The sequence below is a fragment of the Empidonax traillii genome, unplaced genomic scaffold (genome assembly GCF_003031625.1).
Source record: "Empidonax traillii isolate 1590-97213 ecotype Southwest subspecies unplaced genomic scaffold, ASM303162v1 scaffold926:size687835, whole genome shotgun sequence".
Lineage (NCBI taxonomy): Eukaryota > Metazoa > Chordata > Aves > Passeriformes > Tyrannidae > Empidonax > Empidonax traillii.
Window position 1 is genome coordinate 155,503 of NW_020956119.1, and position 23,670 is coordinate 179,172.

Sequence of the window (23,670 nt, forward strand, 5' to 3'; positions counted from 1 at the left end):
AGAAAAATCAAACAATTCCAAACAACAGGATTCTGCAGCCATACAATTTCCTTTTGTCACCATCCCAGCTCTGCCTGTAACTCCAGCCAAAGTATGTTTTACAGAAGGAGTAAAATGGAGACTGAAAGATGGAAGATTAGGCTACCAAGTTGTAACTGGGAACATGTTACACTGATGAGCTCCATGTTAATGCCTCATGTCTCAGTTCCATAACAGAATGACACCTCATTTTTTTTTCTGTATTACTTTCCTCTTTTGCTTAGTGCCTAAGCCATTAGACTGTGTCTTTTCATCACCCTGAAAGTATAACTCTTATTATTACAGTGGTTTTTATTTTTATAAAGCACATTAGATGTTACTGGTCCCTGGCCTTTCAAGGTCTTTTGTTGCAAGTCATATAACTCTGAGAAAATATTTAGTGTGCTGAACCTCTTAAGATGGTGATAGAATACAATGTAAATAAAACTGACATATTATTATTTAATAATAGAAGTATTAAGTCCAAGAAGAGAAAATAGTACAAAAGGGCATGGGTAAACATCTGTTTACCTGACACATGTGTGGGAAAATGAAAGAGTTTAAACTCAAAAGAGTTTAGTGCTGAATAGACCTATGTTGCGGGGGTTTTCCCCCACATTATCCAAGTGTCTGAGGTGTGTCTCACCTATTCCCTTTGCTGTCTGGCTTTCCTACTGCAGGCTGCTTATCTCCTCGGGTGAAATGCATTGCGTCATGCTTCATGTTTTGTAGCTTACCATTACATCACCATCGAGAGATAAATCGATCTGAAAGACACATTCAAAGATTTTTGCTTGTGATGGCCCTGATAATGTAAAGGTCACCCAAGGAGCTTGTTTCCTGTTATTCTTCTATGCTTTCTAAAATTGTATATGGTGACATCTCCTTTAAATAGCCCCTGAGGTGCCCATCACTGAACAAATATAAAGAGTGGATCACGGGACTGTTAGTGGAGGCTTAGGAAAAACAGAAGGGAACTGAGTTCCTGAGCCAATGAGAGCTAAACCTCTTCTTTCTTTTGCAGACTGCTAGCACTCTCGTTGTAGCTGAAGCCAAATCTTCTGGAATCTACAGCTGTGTGGCATCTAATAAAGTGGGAAAATCTGAAAGAAATGTCAGCTTTATTGTAACTGGTAAGATTTAGTCCCCCTCTACAGTCAAAGATGTTTCCTGGGCTGAGAATTATAACTGTTAGGATATTGTGGCTTTTAATAACCACAGTTTGAGAATTGTTGTAATGTATACACTTGTAAGCTCATACCATGCTTTTGGGTCAATGCTGGTAGCTTTCACACAAACTGGTTTGGATTTCTAAGGACACTGAATTTGTGAATGACTCATTCCTCCATCAAATATCTAGGATGACACAAATTGCTTACAAATGCAGCAAGCTGTAATTCCCTGTTTGGTTCATCTAGTCTCTGCAGTCATTCCATACATGAAATTTTACTGTATTTTCATACACCAGTAAGCCAGTTTAATGTGTGACACTGGTGGTTTCTACAGCCTTATCCTGGTGCCCACCAGGTTATCTCACAACATGGTGTCTAGAACAGTGCCAGCATCTGCAGGCAGTGTGCTAGAGGAGGGATGTCTGGGGTACCCCTCACAGATCTCAGGGACTATGGCAGTTTGTAGGTAGAAAAGTGCCAGACTAAAGACTACAGAATTTGTTTCCTCTTCTGAGAAAGGCAACCTTGGATGTCATTTGGGCCATGGCACTGAAAATTCTCGTAATGTTAGGTGAACATATGAGTATGCTTTTAGTTATTTTTCCATTACGAGATGTGTTTAGATGTTTTCAAGTTCACAAACAAATTATTAAATGTTTTACTTCAGGAATTACTGGAAAAAAAAAAAACAATCCATGGTGAGTTTTTGGGAATAATTACTGCATGATTTAGCAATGTAAAGTCTGCACATGCCATTACAAAGGATATGCTTTCTGCTGAAAGATTTTGGTTTTGTTTTGTTTATTAAGAGGTAGTTCATAGAGTACTTAGGCTGTTAGCAATTTTCAGGGTAGATCATAAGTAAGATAATTATTTGAAAATATGAGAAAAGGCAAAAGTTTAAAGTATTTAGATACTTTAATCCCAAAATCATAATCTTTACGCCCAAAAGGGAAAATAATTTTAATGTATGCCTTTTAATTTTTATTTTCTTTTATCTGATTTTTTTGTTGTTGTCATTCTCTTGCTTATCATTCTAATGAGTGATTTTAGTGAAGCTCATTCTATTTCTATTATGAGAGATATCAAAAGAAAGTAGATACACACTCACTAGATTTGGTAAAAAAAAAAAAAAGTTACTTCAAAAAATGTCCTCCCTCCCAATTTCATGGACCAACATTTACATTTTTTAAATATTCTGACTGACATAATAGAATCATGGAATACCAGGTTGGAAGAGAACTCAAGGATCACCTGGTGCAACCTTTCTTCACAAAATCACAGCATCCTACCAGATGTATTTTGGAAGCGTTCAGCATTGGGGAATGCACCACTTCCCTGGGGAGATTATTCCAATGACTGATTGTGCTTATTGTGAAAAATTTCTTCTTGTGTCCAAACAGAATCTCCCTCAGAGTAACCCATTAAACCTCATCTTTTCCATGTGTCTCCTTGTAAAAAGGGAGTCTCCAGTGTCTTTATAGCCACCCTTTAAATGCTGGAACATGGTGATAAGGTCTCCACTAAGCCATCTTTTCTCAAGGCTGAACAAACCCAGTTCTCTCAACCTCTCCTCATAAGGCAGGTTTCACAGTCCTTTGATCACCATCTTTGTGGAACCCCTCTGGACCCTCTCCAGACTGCCCACATCTTTTTTGTAAAGAGGAGACCAAAACTGAACACAGTATTCTCAGTATGGCCTTACAAGTGCTGGGTAGAGTATGATGGCATCTTTATCTCTGCTGGTGATGCCCTTGTTGATGTAACCCAGAAGTCTGTTGACTTTTTTTGACACAGCAATACACTGTTTGCTCATGTTGAGCTTATTGTCCACTCCAGGTCCCTTTCCACATAGCTGCTCCCTGGCTGTGTGGATCTGTTGACTTAGATAAACTGTTTTTGTGCTTCCAATACAGCACCCTTTCTTCTAATTGGTAATATGGAAGAAAAGATAGCTTTGGCACCAATACTTTTCACTGGCACCTCCAGGACTTTGTAGTTTTCCTTTAATCTGCACAAATTCCAACTTGCAGTATCACTCATGAGCACCTGAACTAGTAGAATGAATAGTAGTTTGCTCTTGACAAGCTGTGGCACTCTCTCAGCAACATCTCAGACCTTACCTCCCAGAGAGCAGCATAATTCCCTGTCAGACCAGCAGATGGGTGCCTTAGTACCCCTAAACAGAGTCACCTACTATGAGCACTTGTCACTCCTTTTTAGAGTATTCACTGTTGTGCTGTTGGGACAGTTTCACCTGGTAGACTTTGTTTGTGTGTGTCTACAGCTGTTAAAGCTCCATAACATGATATATTTTTGCATTTAGAAAGTACCAGTTATCTATAAATAGAGAAATCTGGTAAGAAGTGTAAGTATAAACAGATAAATGACATATAGGCAGAGTGTTTGCTACAGTACAGAAATAACAAAAATGTTTCCATGTTCTACTAATAAGTGTGACAAGAACATTTGCCACCTTGACTGTTGTCCCCACTCTCAAATCACAGTTTTGCTTTTGTCCCTATTCTCACATTGTGTCTGTTTGGACAGAAAGCTAAACACTTAAGTCTCCATAAATTATTGTGCCAATGGTGCCATATTATCATCTTTGTGTGGGTACTTCTCGTGTAACTTGGAGCAGTCATTTGGAGTCATTCACTGAGACTGTTCCTCTTTTAATGTGCAAAGATGCTGAATTTGGCCTTCTCTAACTCTTACTCTTCAGTTTTCAAAAGTCCACATGGGACATCCTGAAACCAAATGAAACTGTATTTTGATGGGCCCCATTCACTGTATTCAAATCTCCCTTTCATCAAAACAAAGTTTTGATGGTGGTTTCAGGGATGTTAGTGAATTGACATGAAGGAGTTAGTTTCCCTGCTTAGATCTCACACTCTTAGATCTTAACCAGGGAGAGAAGGAAATCCTTCTCCTTGATACCAAAGTTTGCATGAGAAAATGCAGAAAATTGTGACTTCCTTTGAAGATCTTATACTGGCTGGTGTTCAGAAAGAGGAGTGGCAGCTTTATTATGGCTTGGAAATTCTTAATACCTTGACTAGAGGCAAACACTCTTTATATGGTGGTGAAGTTGAGATGAACATGTCCTTTATGTTTCTAGAGCTGAGCACTTCAGTTATGTGTCATGGAAAGTCTTGATCATCTGCTGACACTCACTTCCATTGATTGAAGGCAGTATAAACAATACTGCTATGCTGTCCTTACAAAACTCCAGTTAGGCTCATCATAATTCTCCTCCATCAGCCTGAGACCAAACTGCCATGGCTGGGTACAGCCTGTGTTTCACATCAAGAAACAGACACATCCAGAATTTGCTGAAAAACACACTGAGGGAGTAAAAATCCGAGAGCCTTAAATGCTGATGGATGTGAACAGGACACTGCAAAGTATTTCCTTCTGAAGAGTCCAAAACCAATACTTCAGGTCTTGTGTGACAATTTAGAGCTAATTTATCTTATGTTGTTGAGTCTGCTGGTGCCGTATGAAGTCATCTTGAATCACACAGAAGTGTCTAAAAGGAAGAGAAATGTCTAAGAAGGAGAGGATGAACCCTTGTAGGAAAAGGAGCTGCTGCCCTCTGTAAAAGGGACAAGCTGGAAATTACTCCAAAGAGCAGATGGAGGCAAAGCCAGTTCTTAACAGGAAGAATCCCTTTCCTTGGAGGCAATCTCCCTTAGGTCTTGTCCTGGGGATGAGAAAATGCACGTACTCCGGTGGCTGTAGTGGTGTGAGGAGTCTCTTTTCTGTAGGTGGAAATCACTAGGAAGGTGGTGGGAAGGCAGAACCTGCCCCAGCAGCCCTAGTTTGGAGTTGATGTGTTCCACTCCTTGAGGGAACAGTAAACATGAGGAAAAAAAGTGCTAGGAGAAAGAACCTGGGAAGAACAAGCCCTTTCTTAAGCTACTGTAAATCTCATTTTTTCTGGGCTTCAATTGCAACTTGCCTGTCTTTCTCTGGGAGGTTTGAGAGTGATATAATTTTATACACTGTTCCTGAGGGGGTGTGACATGAAGTCCATGGGCTTTCAAGTAGCTTTCCTATGGCTTCTGTCAATTGGAGTTGGTATTTTTTTGTCAATTGGAGGGTATTTATGATGTATCATCACTGGCTTACTTTTAAAGGTAAATCCTTATTCAAGATTCAAAAGTAGATGTGAACCTTACATAAAAGCAATGTAGAAAGGTGTTTTCTGAAAGTTCTTCTGCTTGCTGAGATGGAAACAGTCTCTGTAACAACACTTCTATGCCAAATTTAACTGTGTTAGCCCCTTTTCCTCCAGCCTGCCCCTTTCCCTACTTTTTGGGCTGTTTTGCTGGCACACAGCAGGCCCATGGGTGTGTTTGCAATTACAGAGGGTGAAACAGGAACAGCTCTGCCTTATCTTCCTGGTTTCCCAATGACACTAAGAGCATTTTATTTTGAGATTCCTGATGGTGCTTGGCAAAGATAAACAAAATCTTCCATCAGGAAACTTGGGAGTTATTTCCACAGGAAGCTTCAAATCACTAAAGTAAATAAAACCCTTTTACATTATTCCCACCCACGTTATTTAGCAAGCCTGAGCCTGTAACAATTGGTGAGAGGTGTCATATATTAGGGGGCTTGTAGCCTTTAAACAAATGATTCTCTTGGAATCCTATGCATTTTGCTTTTGTCCCTGGATTTGTTCAGAAAATAGACTTTCTTCACAGAAGACACATTGAGGAAGAGCTCCAAACCTGACAACATGAAAGTAGTTGTAACTATATTATTCTGTTGGCACGCTATCCTTCTAGGTTAAAAATAGTCCATTTGCCTCAGTCCCTGGGAATCTTTAGTTTCATCCTAAGAGTTTTGCTTGGCTCTTCTTAGCTTTTACTGAGTACTGGTATCTTCAAAAGCAAAAATCACCAGTACTTCTAACCAATACCTGGCTTTCCCAGTACACATCAGAACAATCTGAGACGTACTGTGAGTAAGACTCAGTAATTGCTTTTTTTCCAAACACTTACCTATATTCAAAATGTTGGCCCCTTGATTGGATTTAAGTGTGTCTGTATTCAATGCCTTTTAACAAAATTAGGTACAGGATTCACTTCATCTAATTTAAGTCTCGAAGTTAGGTATCTAAACCTAAGCTGGTCATGTAGAGTCTCTTCATAATTAAGTGTGAGGGACCAGCATCTCTAGAATTTGACTCATCCTAAAGTGGTGGTTTTCATTGCCCTCTGGAGGAGCCTGTGTCACTCCATCAGCTGTAAATTTTTGCCCACATACAAACCAACTGAATTCAAGTATATTGTCTCCATTTGGCAGCTAAGGCTAAATATGATGTACTCCATGCATGGAAATGCTGCATCTTAGTAGCATTTCCAGTCAACATATTCTTGAGATTAGAGTCTGGCACCATGTGCTCTAATATATCAAAAAGGATCATGATGATAGTCAGTCATAGATGAGTTCACAAAATTTGAAGTTTTTCTTATAGCTTTGTTTGTTGGAGAGAGAAAAAAGGGGATCACAATGAAATGTAAGTGGAACAAGTCACCCCACAGGCTTTAATACCCAATCCAGTATTTTAGAGCCAGTGCCTCCATTGGATTGATCTTCAGACTACACACCTGAACTACAGCTGATGACAGGCACACACTTTGCTCCCACTGCAAGGGCATGATGAGTTCAACCAGCAGAAATCAAGTCTCTCCCTGGAAGGCATCTACAGTCAGAAGAAATTTCAATCCAGGACTAGGAGGAGCTCATTTACCCTGTGTAAACTCAGGGATAAGTGGGGAAAAGACGACATTATGGGGAGAAGCTGATGCTTTCAATAGGCAGAACATTGAAAGGAGTGAGCAGGTCATGTTCATGGTCCCCCTGAGAGGCAAGGCAGCTCAGTTTATGATGTGGGAATTTAGGGAGAAGCTTTCTGATGGATTGGTGAATCAATGAAAGAGGTTAGGGAAAGAATGTATGGGATATTATTCACTTGAGATCTACGTTTTACTGAAGTGACATTAAACCCAAAGTGACATTGGTAAGACGGGAGCTGAATGAAAGTCAGCATTGAGCTGTTCATGCTCTTAGAAACAATAAAAGAAGGCATAATTCTCCCTCATGAAAGAAGAAGCCATTCTTAGGATTTCAAGTCAAGTTTACAGCCAAGTGCCGTAGCAATTAGTAGTGAAAGAACAATTGAAAATGGCCAAAGTAGATGTCACTTGACTGAGAAGAAGGAAATTACTTTATCAGAATATTGGCTACAAATAAGCCAAGAAAGGTTGCATTCTAGGAGTAAAACTTGGAAGTGCTTTCTCTCAGGAACTTGCTTTATTTTCCCTGAGGTCAGTGGTGTAACTGCCTTGCTGGAGGAATAAGTCCCAGGTAGAGGCAGCTGGGAGGCAACTGGCATGGCCACAGCTCCATGCCACTAACCAGCTGAAGGAAGCTGCAAGTAGCACTACAATAAACTGCATAATTTTTCTAGTATGACTTTTTAAATTGTTGGCTAAATTATTCCTGCTTGAACTATCTGCTATGAGGTGAAAACTTAAGCCGTATTTACAATGAGTAAATGGATCCTTGATTTCTCTCAGGTGAAAATATTTTTCCCCTATGTTTAATGCCAAGCCATCTAAACAAAGTAATCTTCATCCTAAGGCTGCCCACATGCAGCTGGCCACACAGGCCAGAGGGTACTGTTTCTGCCTTCCTCTTGTGTGTCTGGCACACTTTAGGTGCAGGGAGGGTAAAGACCTGGGTTCCAAGGGACATCTCAGGCATGTGATCACAGGTTCAGTAATTTCTCAGAACTTAAAACATTTTTAAGAAATAGACACACTTTATCTAAATACTTTAAGAAGTCGACACACTTTATCTGAATACTTATGAACAAAAAAACAATACAACCAAGCGTGACGAAATGCAATACTTTCATACTGCCTTCTTGAGATTAATTTTCTCTTATACAGTTCATAAGCTGGAGCTGCAGAATTTTCCTCTTTTTTTAGATAACACAGTACTATCTTTAAATAATTCTGCTTTTGGTACCTTGCCCCAGTCTGTCTTAACTTGGCATAACATTTATACAAACTCATTACTTCCAAGAGCAACTTCAGTTTACACCAACTGATGTCCGTGCCCAAGTGTCTCATAGCTCCAAGACAAATTATAAGAATAGTTGGAACCTAACATATGAAAGGAAAGATTACAGACTTGAGCAGGAAGAAAACAACATTGATTATTTCAAAGAACATCCTAATAGAGGGGAAAATATATGCAGTGTTAATTTTGTCTCATTTGTTTCATGTAAACTGAAGAGTGTTCTTGATTTTTGACAGATGTACCAAGCGGATTCCATATTAGTTTGGAAAAAATGCCCATTGAAGGAGAGAATTTGGTATTGTCCTGTTCGGCCAACAAATTCCTGTACAAAGACATTGCCTGGATTTTACCAAGGACAGTCAACAATCAAACAAAAACAAAAAGGTCTCACAACAAGGAGTACTCCACCACCCTCACTCTGACCATCAAAAACGTTTCCCTGGCACACTCAGGCACCTATGCCTGCCGAGCAAGGAACATATACACGGGGAAAGAAGTGCTTCAAAAGAAAGACGTTACTATCAGAGGTGAGCACTGCAACAAAAAGGCTGTTTACTCTCGGATCCTCAAATATAAAAGCACAAGGAATGATTGTACAACACAAAGCAATGTAAAACATTAAAGGACTCATTAAACAGTAAGAGGTGTCTCATATCATCTTGATTTCGTATTACTGTTGCTACCTTTCAAGCCCTGAGGTGGTGCTCATTCCCCCAAGGTTTGGATATAGGAGGAATAGCAAACAAAACCCTAATGTGTGAGCTTCCAGTTGAGTTCAGACGGGTGTTTTCTACTTTGACGAGGCACGTGGAAGCTGGGGTTTGGAAGATGCCCCGTGCTACATTTTACATTTCGTTATTTTTTCTCTTGCTGTCTCCTACTGAGCAATAAGGAAAACTTTGGATCAATCTTTTCTTCTGCTTTGATATCGGCCTCATCAAAAGTGTCAAAGCTGAATAAACTGATTAACTTTAAAAACTGCTGTTTTCAGTCAACAACGGACATTTAATAAGCTAACTTGAATGTGCAGAAGGAGCACAATTCAGTTTGAGATTGACTGGACTATATATTTTTTATTTTAATCTGATCTTGATGGACTTATAAATATTACCTGCTGAGCAAGTTCTAATGCTTATTTATTTGAAATTATTTTCTACACTAAAGTACATTAATCTTAAAAAGTATCTTCTAAAAGAAGTATACAGGGAAGAAATAAAAATGTTGATATAATGCACAGACCTATCATATCATTTATAATAATGATGATTTTAAAACTGACAGACATGAACCATGTTTCTCCAAATAAATCCAGGTAGATTTCCAGTTGCTGTGTTGGTCAATTTTTAAAGTCAGTTCTGCACTAATGATGTAAAAGACTACTGATAAAATTTTGAGTGTTGCTCCTGGCCTGAAGATTCAGGAATTTGTATTGTTGTAATGATTTTATTAAATGAGGAATGTTACACTAACACAACTGTCAAGGTTTCAACTGGCACAGTGAGTTAATACATTTCTTAAAATACAAATTAAAAATTGAAGCCATTAAAAATACTCGTTGCTTTTGGTATGCAAATGACAATTGGATTTATTATGGGGATTAAGAACCAGCCAAACTGCTGAAGGAGAATTAAGGGCAACTTAAGAATTCCTTGTGAGTGTTTCCCCTTTTTTTTTTCCCATTGTCATGATTTTACTATGGGATGTTTCTCTGTATTATAAATTCTGTAAAAGGAAGAAGTTGCTATTTTTAATAGATCTGATGATAACTTTATTTTTTTACAATACATAGCTTTTTATTTTTGGTTACATTTATGATCGATCATTTATATAGCATTTACATAAGCCATAACAAAACAGACCGTAGCGACCAAAATAGCAAAGGAACAAAGTGGCTGTGCTTTCAAAATAGAGGGTGACAACATGACAGTTTCTTGCACTTGGGAACTCACCCAACTATTTCCTCCTTTAGGTATCGAGACTGTGTCCCACGGCTAAACTTGCCTTTCACGTGGGAATTGCTTTTGTCAAGTGTGAAAGGGTAAACAATAGCATTTCCCCATAATGCCAGTTTCATGGAGCCTAAAATGCTTAGAAAACAATTGATAACCTGGAAGTTGTCAGAGTAAAGAAAAGAATAATCATTTATATCTTGAAATGGCACCTATAGCCTGCTTCTATACAGTAGCTCTTTTGTTCATTATTAGTGTGATGGCTTCCAGAAACAATGTGTTCTTGCAAAGGGATCAGGCTCTCTTTTTTTCCTAGAACATGCCTAAAAAGCAAGTGAAGTCATTGGTGACTGCTTGAAAATGGAGCAAGTGCACTCTTTAGCATTTGCAAGTCTTCAGAAGAATTACAATACAGAATCCCCCTTTTTCCTGGGGTATTTTGTGGGAAGACGTTTGATGGCAAGGTGGGTGGTGATGACAGGACATTACAAGTTTTCCATGGCCTTGGGAACCAGAGCATGATGACTTGTAGCAGCCAGTTGCCAGGCAATATAAATTTGGGTCAAAAAAAAAAAAAAAAAAAAAAGAAGATAAATGTGTTGATTAGACTGTTCTTCTGTTAAATTGTTGAGAATTGCAAGTATGTACATCACTGCTGAGTGGATGTCTCACCAGCCTAGTCTCAACCAGTACTCAGAGGGCCACGCTGTGTAAGGATGTCATAACATCACAAGATGGCTGTCTGTGCTGGGAGGCTCAGAGAAAGCTCACGGGAAGTGTTTGAGGAAAGCAGTTACTGGTGGCCAGATAAAAGCTACTGATGTCAGTTTTGATGTCCTCAGGTGATTGGAGAATCTCATGGGTTTGGGGAGTTTCTCTGCCTTTTGTTGTGTAATATATTGTTTAGGGAGAGAGGTGTGAATTATATTTCTTCTTTTTTAAGTGTTAAAAATAAAGCTTGTATTTATATTTTTGTACTGATTAATAAAAATAAGTGAACAGGCAACATAATCATAACAAAGGTCAAAAATGGATGGAATACAAATGTAAACTCCAAAAATTAACAAATTGTAGTTTTTTTTTTCCCTTGTTTGCTTTTGGAAATGCAAATTTTCCCTCTCTACAACCCCAGGTCAGATGAGTACTTTGACACCAGTGTCCCCTTCTCCCCTCTGTAACCCTCCTGTCGCTCCCCTGGGCCAAACTCTGCCTACGATGAAGTTCCTTGCAGTAACTGAGAGCAGAGCTTGGCCCAGCAAGGCAGGATTTGAGGGCAAGCATGAAGGTAGGAGTCAAGTCTGAGGGGCTGCCCTGGGTGCTGAGCCCTGCACTGTGAGTGCTGGTGGCCAGGGTAGCCCCTTAGCTTTGGAGTGAGCAGAGTGGGACATTAGAAACTGCTCCCCTTGGCTTCAAGGCAAAATGAATGGGAGAAAACAGGTGGTTTGCAAAAGAGAATAATCCTCAGGTTGACCAAGTCCTTAAAAAGTCAGCTGATTGCAGTAGAGAAATTACTGAAAATGTGTGAAAGACGACTTAAGTTTTAAGCAAAAAAAGCTTTTCTTAATATGAGAACCCATCTTTAGTGTATGGCTATAAACAAATTAAAATTAATCACAACTCACAGAACGTGTGATTTGCCTTTGTTGTGTCATCTTGTCTGCTTTCATTTTGGATGTCTGGGATGGGGTGTCTATCAGGGACTGGGGAGGAATGTGAACTGTGGAGTTCCTTTCAGCATGTGTATGTGGACATGCATCAGACTGTACCTGTTCATAGTGTGAAAAATGAGAACTGTGGAAAAATTGAGGTGTCAATGAGAAGAGGGCAGTCTTCTTGGCTGCAAGTCAAATATAGTTAACTGTGTCATTGTGTAGGTACGTGATGAAGAATTTACTTTACAGCGTCTCTCATAAGCAGTACTGTTTGGGAAGAGAGAACAAATTGTCTACTATGCTGTAAACAATCAACAGCTATGCCTGTGGAAATTACTGGCTTGCAGCTCAGAAAAGCCCGAACCGGTCATGACTATGCTGGAGTTAGTTCCAAGGGACAAAGATAGCCTACTTTAAAAGTGTTTTTAGTGCTGTGGGGCTCATGCACACTGCATAAGCTGATGGTATTTAGGTGCTTTCTGGAGAGTTTTTATTTACAGCTGGTAACAGAATCATTATGAAGATGGAAATGTCTGATTGTTAGTTTTTCTGTAAGGATGGAGAATAATCTTCCAAACATAGAGTATCAGATATTCAGCTTATATTAAATTTAGTGTATTGGTATCTGTTGCAGTTTAAAAGAAAATATTTGCAGAGTTGTTTTCTGCTTTGTTTTGTTTGATATTTGGAATGTGTGTCTTATCATGTTAGAAACTGCTGATCCTGTCAGTATCCTTGAAGGGAAAGGTTGCAAACAGTCATGGAATCTGAAAGAATCTGCAGAGCATCTGCATCTGTGACACTGCTCAGGAGCTCCTTGAATTCTCCATCACTGCTTTAAAAGGACCAAAATACCAAAAAGAATTGAGTGAGAGTTGCAAATGTGAATGAAAAATGTTGCCATATTATGTGCATATAAGTCACAAATATCTTGACCTTTGTCAGAACTGCCTCCATCTCTGCATGAGATGAGGGAAGGAGTGGCAAAGTGTTGAAATTGTGATGAGATTATTTTGCTTCTTTCAGGGATGGCTTTAACATGAAGTTTATGATGTGTTTTTCAAATGCTGTGCTGTGATTTGGCCAGGTCTTGTTACATTCAGCCAAATATGTGAAATGCAAAACTGGAAGAATTTATGAAGACTTTGGGACAATGCTTTTGGGCTTACAGTTTCTGGTTTTTGACTATGTGAGTTTACTGAATATGATTTGTAACTGTACTCTTTAAGTAAATTATAAAAGTCACATTCATGGGTATTATGGTGTACAGAGCTGCAAGGTGCTATTAGCAACACTGAGATACTCTGCTACAAGGATGTCCTGATAATTGTTAAAATCTTCGGTTCACTGTTTCTTTTGATGATGAAAAACTGAGCTTTCATAGGAACTCATTGCTTTTGATAAAAACAAACATGGTAGGTCATGGAACTGAGAAAATCTCTTGAGCAATATCATCATTGAGTCTCCACTGGTCATCATAAGCTGCTACTGCTGAGTAATGGGAGTTCTCTTTACACACCAAACACATGAGCAAAGTGGAAGAGTAAATAAAATCAGTGAACAATGAACTGGGTAGAACAGCCATGGCAGTCACTAACATCAGTCAAATGAGTGTAGGGAAGATAATTAAACCCCTATAGTTACAAGAATGTAAAACAGAGGTGTTGTTTTGTCTTGTAGCTCAAGAGGCACCAGCCCTGCTGCAGCAGCTTACGGATCAGACAGTGAACGCCAGTAACTCTGCCATGTTGGAGTGCCAGGTTCGTGGCATCCCTGAGCCCCAGATATCCTGGTTTAAAAACCATGAGGAAATACAGCAAGAACCAGGTGAGAGTTCTGTGTACTCACCTACCACTTATAGGCTTTTTATTTACCCATCCACCATTGTAGTGTCATTGGTACTGGAACCCAGATGTAAAGGAGAAATATCGCTGAGGTGTTCCAGGCAGGCAGGCAGGCAGCAACACAGGTGCTCCAAATTGGTCTGTCTCAGTCCAAAACCTGAACCAGGCTGAGGCCTAGACACAATAGGTCTTTATGGAGTCAGTGGAAAAAATTTTCATCTTATAAGAGTCATCTCCAGAGAAAGAGACTTCCCTCCCTTTTACTATAGAGGGAGCCTAAGGATTGGGTGTCTTGGCCAGAAGACAACTAAGCAAGAGAAAACCAAACTCTTTGTTTGTATTGTGTTGTGTATGGGAGTACCAGGGGGAGTCTGTGGTAAGGCATTCCAAGTCTGTTCTTGAGTCACAAGCTATCTACAACACTAAATCCATATCTGGAATGTCCAAAACTGAAATGTGTCTACTGGCAGCAGAGGAATCCAGGTCTCGTGCAACAGAAAGGAACAGTTTCCCAGGTGGTGTGTTCTAGCGACAGGAAAACTTTGGGAGATGTTTACTGCTGTGACTGGAATGTAGCTTCAAAGATCAGCCAAGACTAAATGTCTGGCTGCTGTCACCACAGTCATGGACATGTTCCTTGGAGATTTCAGATGGAGATGAATGATGGAGGAAAAAGCAAAACCTTTGTCACACAAAAGGTTTTGTGTCAGAAACTTTTGGATCAGAAACACACACTGAGCTAGTCTTACAGGCTCAGCAAAAACATTCAAGGATGTTTGATCCACGCAAACTTGAGTTATAAGTGTAGTCTTCTATTACAATGTTTTAGAAAGTTTGTGGTTATGGTTCTGTCCTGCATTATTGGAAATTACTATAGCATGAGTAAAGACAACTGGAAAAAAGTCTGAGAATTTCTCCAAGAGAGTTATAAGCCTGTGCAGACTTGCAGCCCAAGCACTAAACTCAATCCAGAGCCAGATTCCATGCAGCTTTATGGTGACCACATAGTTGTAATGTGCATTAATAAAGCTGTCCTCTAAAATGTATGCTATGTGTCTAACTTGGGTGTAATGCAACACATACAGTTAGAAACCAGCAAGATGTCTCCAGAGGGTAGGTCAGAGCACTTTACTTAGGTGCCTGAAATAGATGGTGGGAATACATTTTGATTAGACTGTAGATATGATGGAGCCAAACACAAGTGTGCACTTGACTGCACATTTCCTGCTATAGGGTGCCTCAGCAGCAGGCAGTCTTGAGGCCAGATCTGCTCCCTGCCTCTTCCTTGCTTCTTGAAGTATTGTGCAGGCTGGCTTCTGGGTTGACCTAGCTGGAATAAACAAGATGTTCAGGTAACTTCTATGTTTTAGGGTACACCTCATGGGACCTCTCCCTGCACTATCCAGAGTCCTTTCGTGAAGAGGACCACCATTCCACGCCATATGGGCAAGTGAGATTTGAGAGGAGTCTGCTGCCCATGGAGGCAATCTGGATGTCTTTGGAAGTGCTCTAAGCTGGAACTGCTTGTGGGGCAAACCTGTGCCTGTAAATGCAGTAATCAGGCTACCCATTTTCCAAAAGCTGGAGACGTGCTGAAGAATTCACCTGGATGAAAGCCTAGGCATAGCGCTAATCAACACAGACAGTACCAAGTGCTTCCAAGATCATTCCCTTGGGCTGAGCTTTTTCGCTCACCCAAGTGCTTTGCAAACAATGATTTCCAAAAGACTCACAGAGTGTCCAAGTATGTTTGGCTTTCTTGCAGATAACATTGTGCTGTGCGGTCTGTGGCTCATATTTTTTTTGAGAAGAACTTGAAGCAGATATTATTACACAAAGGCCAGTTTTTGTTTATATCCTGGCTCCCTCTCATTGCGAAATATTTCATTTCACAGGAATAATTTTAGGGCCCGGAAGCCGAATGCTGTTTATTGAAAGAGTAAAAGAGGAGGATGAAGGACTTTATCAGTGTATAGCCACCAACTTAAAAGGCTCCGTGGAGAGTGCTGCATATGTCACGGTACAAGGTAAAGCATGACATTAAATGGGAAGTGCAAGCTTCCCAGAGTGATGTTCTTACTCAGGCTGGAAGCGGAGGGGGGGATATGACCTGAGACTCATCTGGTGATCTCTGAAGGCAGCAATTTGAAGGAAGTCCTAGCAAGGGAAGCGTACCAGGTTGGAAAGGAAGCCTAGCAGGAAATGCTAACTCAGAGTGTGTTTACACTGACCTAAAAAGAAGAATTGCTTCAACCCAACAAAGATCAGGTCAGGGTAGAAGATAAACGTAAATTTAGTATCAGCAAAACAAACAAAAAACAGAGTAAGAAACTCTCTCCTACCCACACATTTTCCCATTTCGGGTTAATTCCGTAGAAATTAGTGGCCTGGGATATTTTCATTTGTCTATTTTCAGTGTAAAGTGAACTGCCAAATAAGGCTGAAAGATTTTACTCTAGTAATAGCTACATATACGAAGGTGCTACTACAGAGAAGTAGGTATGGTCTAGTTATTTCTGTAACCATTACTTGTTATAGTTTGCTATTCATTTAAAAGTCCAGCATTGTTCTGCCTTCTAAAAATCTCAACTCATGCTGGTGGCAATGACTTCTATCAATTAATTTTACACTGCATAAAAATAAATTTTATTCAGTGACCATTTGATTTCATTAAATACCCTTTGAGTTCACAAATTATGACATAATGAAGTAGATTTACATCCTCCATGTAAGTCAGTGCCATGTATGAATTAAATTTGACATAAATCTATTTTACTGATCTCATGTGTTAAGTAAATAGTCCTAAATGCATTTACTTTCTCTTTATAGAAGACAATTTGAGTATCACCAGGTCTCTTAGGGAGGGATTATGTGTTTGTGGATGTTCTCATACAATTGCTGAATGTATCTGAATACGATTAGTATTTGTAATATTGGTACCTTACAGCACCAAACAATTACAGCTACTAAATCAGTATTGATTTTTTGCCATGAGTGTGTTGTCAGTCTGAGTTTATGGTGATGATACAATGATGTTTTTGCTTTAGAAGGTCAGGGATAAGTATATTTGCATGTGGGCTAGCCTAACTGCTGAAATAAAGGAGTTAAAAATGCCTATCTCATTATGAATAATTATAGAGTCATAGAATGGTTGAAGGAACATTAAATAACCTCTAATTCCAAGGCAGGGACACCTTCTACTAGACCAGGTTGTTCAAAGACCCATCCAATCTGGCCTTGAACTCTGACAAGAATGGCTCATTCACAACTTCCCAGAACAACCTGTGGCAGTGCCTTACCACCCTCAAAGTAAAGAATTTATTCCTGACACCCTAATCTAAACCTACCCTCTTTCTTCCTTGTCCTATCACTCCATGCCCTGGGAAAACGTTCCTTTCCAGGTCTCTTGTAGCCCCCTGTTAAGTACTGGAAGGTGCTAAAAGGTCTCCCTGCAGCCTTCTCTTCAGGATGAACAAACCCAGCTCTCTCAGCCTGCCCTTATAGGTGAGGGGCTTCAGCCCTCTGATCATCTTTGTAGCCTCCTCTGGACTGACTCTAACAGGTCCACATCATTTTATGTTGGACACAGAGCTGGATGCAGCACTCACGAGAGTGGAGTAGAAAGGCAGAATTACCTCCTTCGAGGTGCCTTGATAACACTAAGTTTTTTATGGCTGCTGTAATAGCTAAAAGAGTAACTTGCTATTCAATGCATCCTAATTGATAGTCCTGGAAAATATCATTCATTATTGTATTGATTTTTAACATCATTGCAGCTTGTCTATTTATTACATCCACAAATATTCTATCAGATGGCTTCTAGGAAGTCATGTCTCCTACTCCAGAAAAGAGAAAAGAGCAGCCAAGAAAGCTTCTTCTCTGGTTACATGTCTTGAGGGACCACTGGCAATGTCCTTGTATGACTCCTGTGGGAGCAGGAGATGAAGACTACTGTACGAAAGTTTATGGCTTTGAGACTGGACGTTAAAGAGAGAGAGAGTTTGTCTTATCTACTATGACCAAGGAAAATGCCTTTCCACCCTTTTCCTGCTAAAAGAAGGGAATTCACTAGAGGCTTTTTTCACTCATTCCTACACTGATCTGGAGTGCCTGACCCTCTCCCAGGGAGTGACAGCCTCTTACCTCATCCCTGAGCCTGGAGGGACAAGATCTAGGCTTTACCACTTTCTTTGTGTTTCTGAGAAACACAGGCCCTGTGCCTTCCACTGTGAGCACCAAAGCCTTCCCTCCATCCCGGCAGCTCTCAGAACATGGGGCCACAGATCAAAGAGAGTGGAGCAGTGCCTCATGTCAATGGCCATGTTTAGCAGATTGGAAGAGTTGTGAACGAGTCAGGAAGGAAACTGTCTGCTCTCTTTATTTCCTCTGAAAAAAAATTCTTATACTCACAGATAAAACAATGTGTTATTTTTGTATCCGAGATGGATGAATGGATGGTGGAATCAAAGGACTGTCTTTAAATAATCACAGCCTGTGTTTAGTTTGGAAGCAAAGGGTTGCTGGGCTGTCTGAGTAGAAGAGGGGCCATGTTTGTGGGTATGTCAGAGCAAGCTCTCCTCTTGCTCTTGGCTGAGGAAGCAAAGAGGCAGCAAATATGCCAGGACAGAACAGAAACAGCAAATGGCTGCCAGAGCACCCAGCAGATGGAAGACACTGTATCCCTAAAAGCCTGGGGACACATGCTGCTGTGCACATGGGGGACACAGGCTCTTGAGCAGCTTTCTTTTGGGGGCCACCCTGCTTACAGAGTGAAGGACTTGCCATGAAAGCCTTGCTCTGCCTGCCCCTATGGAGAGCCCTCATACTCCCTGTCAGCTGGAGCCAGGGATACAGCTAGTTGCAGAGGTGCTGCATCCTGAAGTGGATGGGCTGAAAAAGGAAGGAGCATCTTTTACGCTGATGCTCACTGAAATATGAGCGTATAGCAAGCAAATGAGTACAGCAATGTGTCCTGTCTTAAATCTGATGTTTGATAACTTAATGTGAAGCCTGCTGATGAAAGGAAAGCATTACATTTATTAAGTATTCACTGGACTATTCTGACACTATGAAAATGGTGTGTTGCCTTTTAAAAAACTTTTATTTAAATAACTTTCATTTAATTAAGTTCTTTAAAATAATTTTCTTAAAATAACTTTTTCTTAAAATAACTGTCTATCTATCTATCTATCTATCTATCTATCTATCTATCTATCTATCTATCTTTCTATCTATCTATCTATCTATCTATCTATCCATTCATCTATCTACCTACCCACCTCCTTACCTACCTAACCTCTCTGACTTTGTTATCAAAAAGTTGTTGTGCCTTTTGGGTCACTCTGTAGTCATCAGGAACTTCTCAGTGAAGTTTAACTGGAATTTTCTCAGTGACTAAATGAAGTTCAGCCTGTATTATGTCTTATGTCTGTAAGAGTAAAGGCAAACATCAGGGGATACTTAGACTCCTGTTACCTCAGAAATCCACCAAAGTGGGATGTAAAGGAGTCCTGGCATTCTCTAGTTGAACTCCAGTTTAAACTAGGGTTACCATCAACAGTACTTCGAGTCAGTGATTGCTTTGTCTAGCTAGGTTATGACAACTTCCAAGGATGGAAATTCCTCAGAAGCACTGAGCACCCATCCCAGTGCTGCACCACTGTGATTGTGGGATCACATGGATTAAACAGGGTAGATCCCACTGGGGTAGGAGTCAGGGAGGTTTTGAGTGCAGCAGAGTGGTGTTATAGTCCCAGGCATTATGTTTCCCCTGATTAACACCTAAGCTGCACTTTAGGTGTTTAGACCTGAAATCCTAATGAGTAAGTACATGCCAGCGAGGCAAGGCTTGAGCTTGTAGCTGGAGGTATCAGCACATTAATCCAAGCTCTCATCCTGGCATACTTGCGCAGTTCTGGTGGCTCCTTTCACTACTGAGAGAGAGAGGAGCTGCTGCTGGTGGCACTTCTTCATTCGCCCTTCCTGACCCGTTTGCAGCACTGCAGAGTCATGGTATAGTGTGGGAGGGCTTTCAGAGGGGCTCTGGAGCAGGAAGGGGGCTGCTGCTTGTGGCAATGTCTTTATCTGATGAGGTAGCTGTTGAGCAAATGTTTGGGAGGGAAGTGTAAAGAAAAGCCAGAAATTTTGGGCTAGTAGGCAGAGAGAGGGATTTAGTCCAGCCTACAGCCACTCCAAACTGCTCATCCTAAGAACTTTTCTGTGTGTTTCTGCCTGTTCTGCCTCAAATCAAACCTTTTCTTACCCAGATGAGGGTTCTGGCCTCAAGGCTTTTAGCAAGACTAGGAATCTAGCATTTGATAGCTCAGCCCAACCCCTGATTTGGAAATGCTTTCTAGTTTTCTACATTTGCTTGAACATTTCAAAGGCAGCACATTTGTGCCTCTTTGCTAACTCCTGGGCAGCCTCCTGCAGTGGTTAGAGGGTTGCTGTCTTCCACCTCAGGTTTGGCAGTACTATCATGCCTCATGGGTTTTCTGTGTCCTGCCAAACGGAGCAGCAGCAACAAATGAACTGCAGCCCCTCCAGGTTTTGCTGAATAAATGTCAGAAATTATTATTCACCATCTGCATGTGTGCTGCTCAGAAACAAGAGAAGGGTATCCATATGTAAAAGGAAACACTGATGCCAGAGAATAAACACACTGCATTAGGCTGTATTATTTATGCCATCACTATGTTCCATGTCTAAATCAAGTACTTTAACAAATACTTGTGAAAAAATAGCACTCTTGGAGAATAGATACTTTATATCTTCATTTGTAGTTGAAATTGTATTTTTCCTCATGGAGCTTTATTCTCACAGCTCCAGAATGGACACACCAGAGCAATCTTAGATATGGGGCATGAATACAAATCTGATTATCACTTTGAAGGAGGGAACACATTATGCTAATTAAGCAATATGCTCATACGCTCTGAACAAAGCTCTCCAGCCTTGCCTAAAACCAGGCAACATATCCCTCTGGATTACCCTGTAAACCCACCAGTGAGACATCAATCATCCCTTTTTCATGTGTCAGGAGTAACACCAAGCTGCTGGGCTCTGAAAGTACGCAAAAGCAGTTGACAAAACTACTGTGAAATCATGTTCAGAATTACTCCTCCTCATCCTCTCATTTCCCCTCTCTAGAGGGTGTTTCAAAATAAGAGGCAGAGTATGAGGGCTCTTTTTGCATTTGCTACCAATCAGATGGAAAACATATTGTGGGAAATGTGGGATTTTGACATGATAACAGGATTTACAAAACAGACTGCTCTGAAACTATTTTGCACATCCCTAAATAGCAATCTGAAGTGAGTTTTATTTTGACTTTTTTTAAGATCTGTCAGTGGGCTCTAATACTCTCCAGATTTCTAATGTTCAGCTTTCTTGCTGCTCCGTTTTCAGCCATTGTTGGTTTTGTTTTTCCCTTTCTGTGCTTAATCTGTTCCCTCATTTGGAGAGCTCTCCCAGCTCCCCACCTGCTGGGTTCTGTGGGGTGCTGCTGGGAAAGGAGAGGATACCGTGTCCCCTCAAGGAGCCAGGCCCCGTGTTGCTGGTGTGACCAGCAGGAGACCTGAGGGTACAGAGCCCACAAGGGGACCAGTGGGTTGAAGGGAGCACTAGTCTATATACCCTAGGTTTCTGACCTGTTGGAATGGGCCCCTGTGCCATGCTTTGGATGAGCTGATTTTCCAGGTGCCAGATAGGATCTATCCAGGCCATGGGAAGAAGAGCTCATGGACTTCTGCTAGCAGCACCACGATCCTTAAGGAACCCCCAGCTTTACCTCAGTGAGGGTTTTGGTGAGGGCTGGTGGATTTCCAGCACGGCTGGGAAGAAGGTGTGGGCTGCAAGGTTCAGCAGGGAAGAGCTCTCTGAGCAGTGCTCAAGGCAAGGCATCCTGTCCTGGACAGCAAACCCCAAGCAGCAGTACTGCAGCATGCCCTGAATCACACTTGGATTCACTGGTGCCTACAAAAGCACAAGCCCTCCCTGGAGTTTCTCCTGCGTGTTTTCAGCAGCTCTCACACCACACCACTGCCCCTGGGAAAGGGCCACCAGAGCCATCCCCTCTGTGCAGCCCTGTCCTCTCCTGAGGCTGCAGGAGGCCTTTTTTTTGGCTCTGTGACCCAGTCCAAACAGAGATTAATTCCCCATTGAAAAGAAGCTGGTCCTTCCTGGTATTTTATTTTAATGGCAAAAAAAACCATGAAGTGCCCTTGCTTTTCAGGTCATTTTCTAAAATGTTTGCTGCTTGATTTTCCCAGGCATATCAGAGAGGTCAAACCTGGAGCTGATAACCCTGACCTGTACCTGTGTGGCTGCGACACTGTTCTGGCTCCTGCTGACCCTCTTCATTCGCAAGCTGAAGCGGGTAAGAATAGATGGGGATCTCCTGGTGGCATCTGCCTCTCCTCGGTAGCCCTTTGCTCATGTTAGAAAATCTTTCCCAGACCACTGGAATTTCTGAGTCTACCAAAGAAAAATTTCCATTTCACTTACTGCAGCACCACCACTTTCACAGCATCAAGCCTGCCAGAGTTCAAGAAGCATTATGACAGTGCTCTCAGGCACATGGTGTGACTCTTGGGGTTGTCCTGTGCAAGTCCAGGAGCTGGACTTTGATGATCCTTGTGGGTCTCTTCAAACTCAGAATATTCTCTGATTCTGTGTGTGATACTGCTCACCTTTGTTCCTGGTGCAATCACCAGGCTGCTTGTGGGTGTTGGGGAACCGTGACTTGCAAGGCTGAGTATGAGTAAGCCAGGAAGCAAAGCCTGGGTGGGGACAAGGCTCTGAGGCTCACAAGAATTTGTGTGCCTGACTCCTACCAAAGGCATCCTCATGATGGCATCTTAATGTCTTTGAAGATCTGATGGAGTGGGAATGACAGATCTTCATAGAGTGTGCTGGGGTCTGGTTTGCACAGTGTCAGGTATAATTACATCACTTCCGAAGTGATATTTTACTGAAGCAGTTTTGATGATGCAGCCTCTAGAGGTATGATCCTATATCAATGTGATAAAGTTAGCTGCCCCTGCATCTGACTCTCTTCCTTGTCCAAGGCTGACTGTGATGGCTTAAAAAGTCCCTTTTTGGTGACAGCACCATGCCTGCGTCACGTGATGTGTGCAGGTTAAACCACAGCAGTTTACATAGGCAGAAAATACAATTCCTCAGTAGCTCAGAAAGATCTCAGGGTAACCTGCAGGAGAAGATGGGTTTGAGGGAATGGCAGTATTGGGGCGATGGGGTGTACACTGCAAGACATGAGATGAGAAATGGCTGCATGCTCCCCTCTCCCCACTCCCACTCCACTGTGGCACTGAGGGCTCCCAGCCCAAGAGGTATCACAGCGTGGCACCACAGGAATCGGCTCACAGCCACCACAGTGGAGCATATCCCATATGGCTGGGTGATGATTGCTAAAGGTTGGTGCAGCCTGGTGGACCTCTCAACCAGGGTGGTATGGCAGCAGTCACTCTGCCTGTATTCTTACTGCCGCAAACTTCAGTAAGGAGAAATGCACAGAAGTTTGCAGGGAAAGAAAAGCGGAAATCAGCTGAAGCTGTGGAGGAACTTCATAGCTGTAAGAGAAATTACAAGGCAAGTGGGACCAGTACTGAATGCTCATGATAAAGCAATTTGTAACATGACTGCAAACCCTTGGAAAAATTTGAGTTTTAAATGTAGCAATGGGTTGCAGATTATTTTTTTTTATGAGATCAAAACTTGTTAGATTATTAAAAGATAATAAAAATAATCATCATTGCTGTAGAACAAGGAACTTTAACTATATGACATATGAAGGAGGCTCCTCTCCAGATGAGCCTTTCCAGCTACTGTTGGTCTATGTTTATGGTCTTCTCTGTGTTTCTCTTATAAACCTTAAATCTCAAGGATTTAAGTCTGGAATTAACTTTAAGTTAAA

The 23,670-nt window shown here is 41.2% G+C and overlaps 1 protein-coding gene across 1 annotated transcript in view; it reads left to right on the top strand.

Annotated features, from left to right (window-relative positions):
- FLT1 (fms related tyrosine kinase 1) overlaps nucleotides 1–23,670 on the top strand; it is a 110,621-nt gene that overhangs the window by 59,151 nt on the left and 27,800 nt on the right. The window contains exons 12-16 of the mRNA XM_027903039.1: nucleotides 1,043–1,151; nucleotides 8,528–8,818; nucleotides 13,573–13,719; nucleotides 15,632–15,763; nucleotides 22,007–22,113. Coding sequence (XP_027758840.1) covers nucleotides 1,043–1,151; nucleotides 8,528–8,818; nucleotides 13,573–13,719; nucleotides 15,632–15,763; nucleotides 22,007–22,113 — 786 coding nt within the window. The remainder of the gene's footprint in view (nucleotides 1–1,042; nucleotides 1,152–8,527; nucleotides 8,819–13,572; nucleotides 13,720–15,631; nucleotides 15,764–22,006; nucleotides 22,114–23,670) is intronic.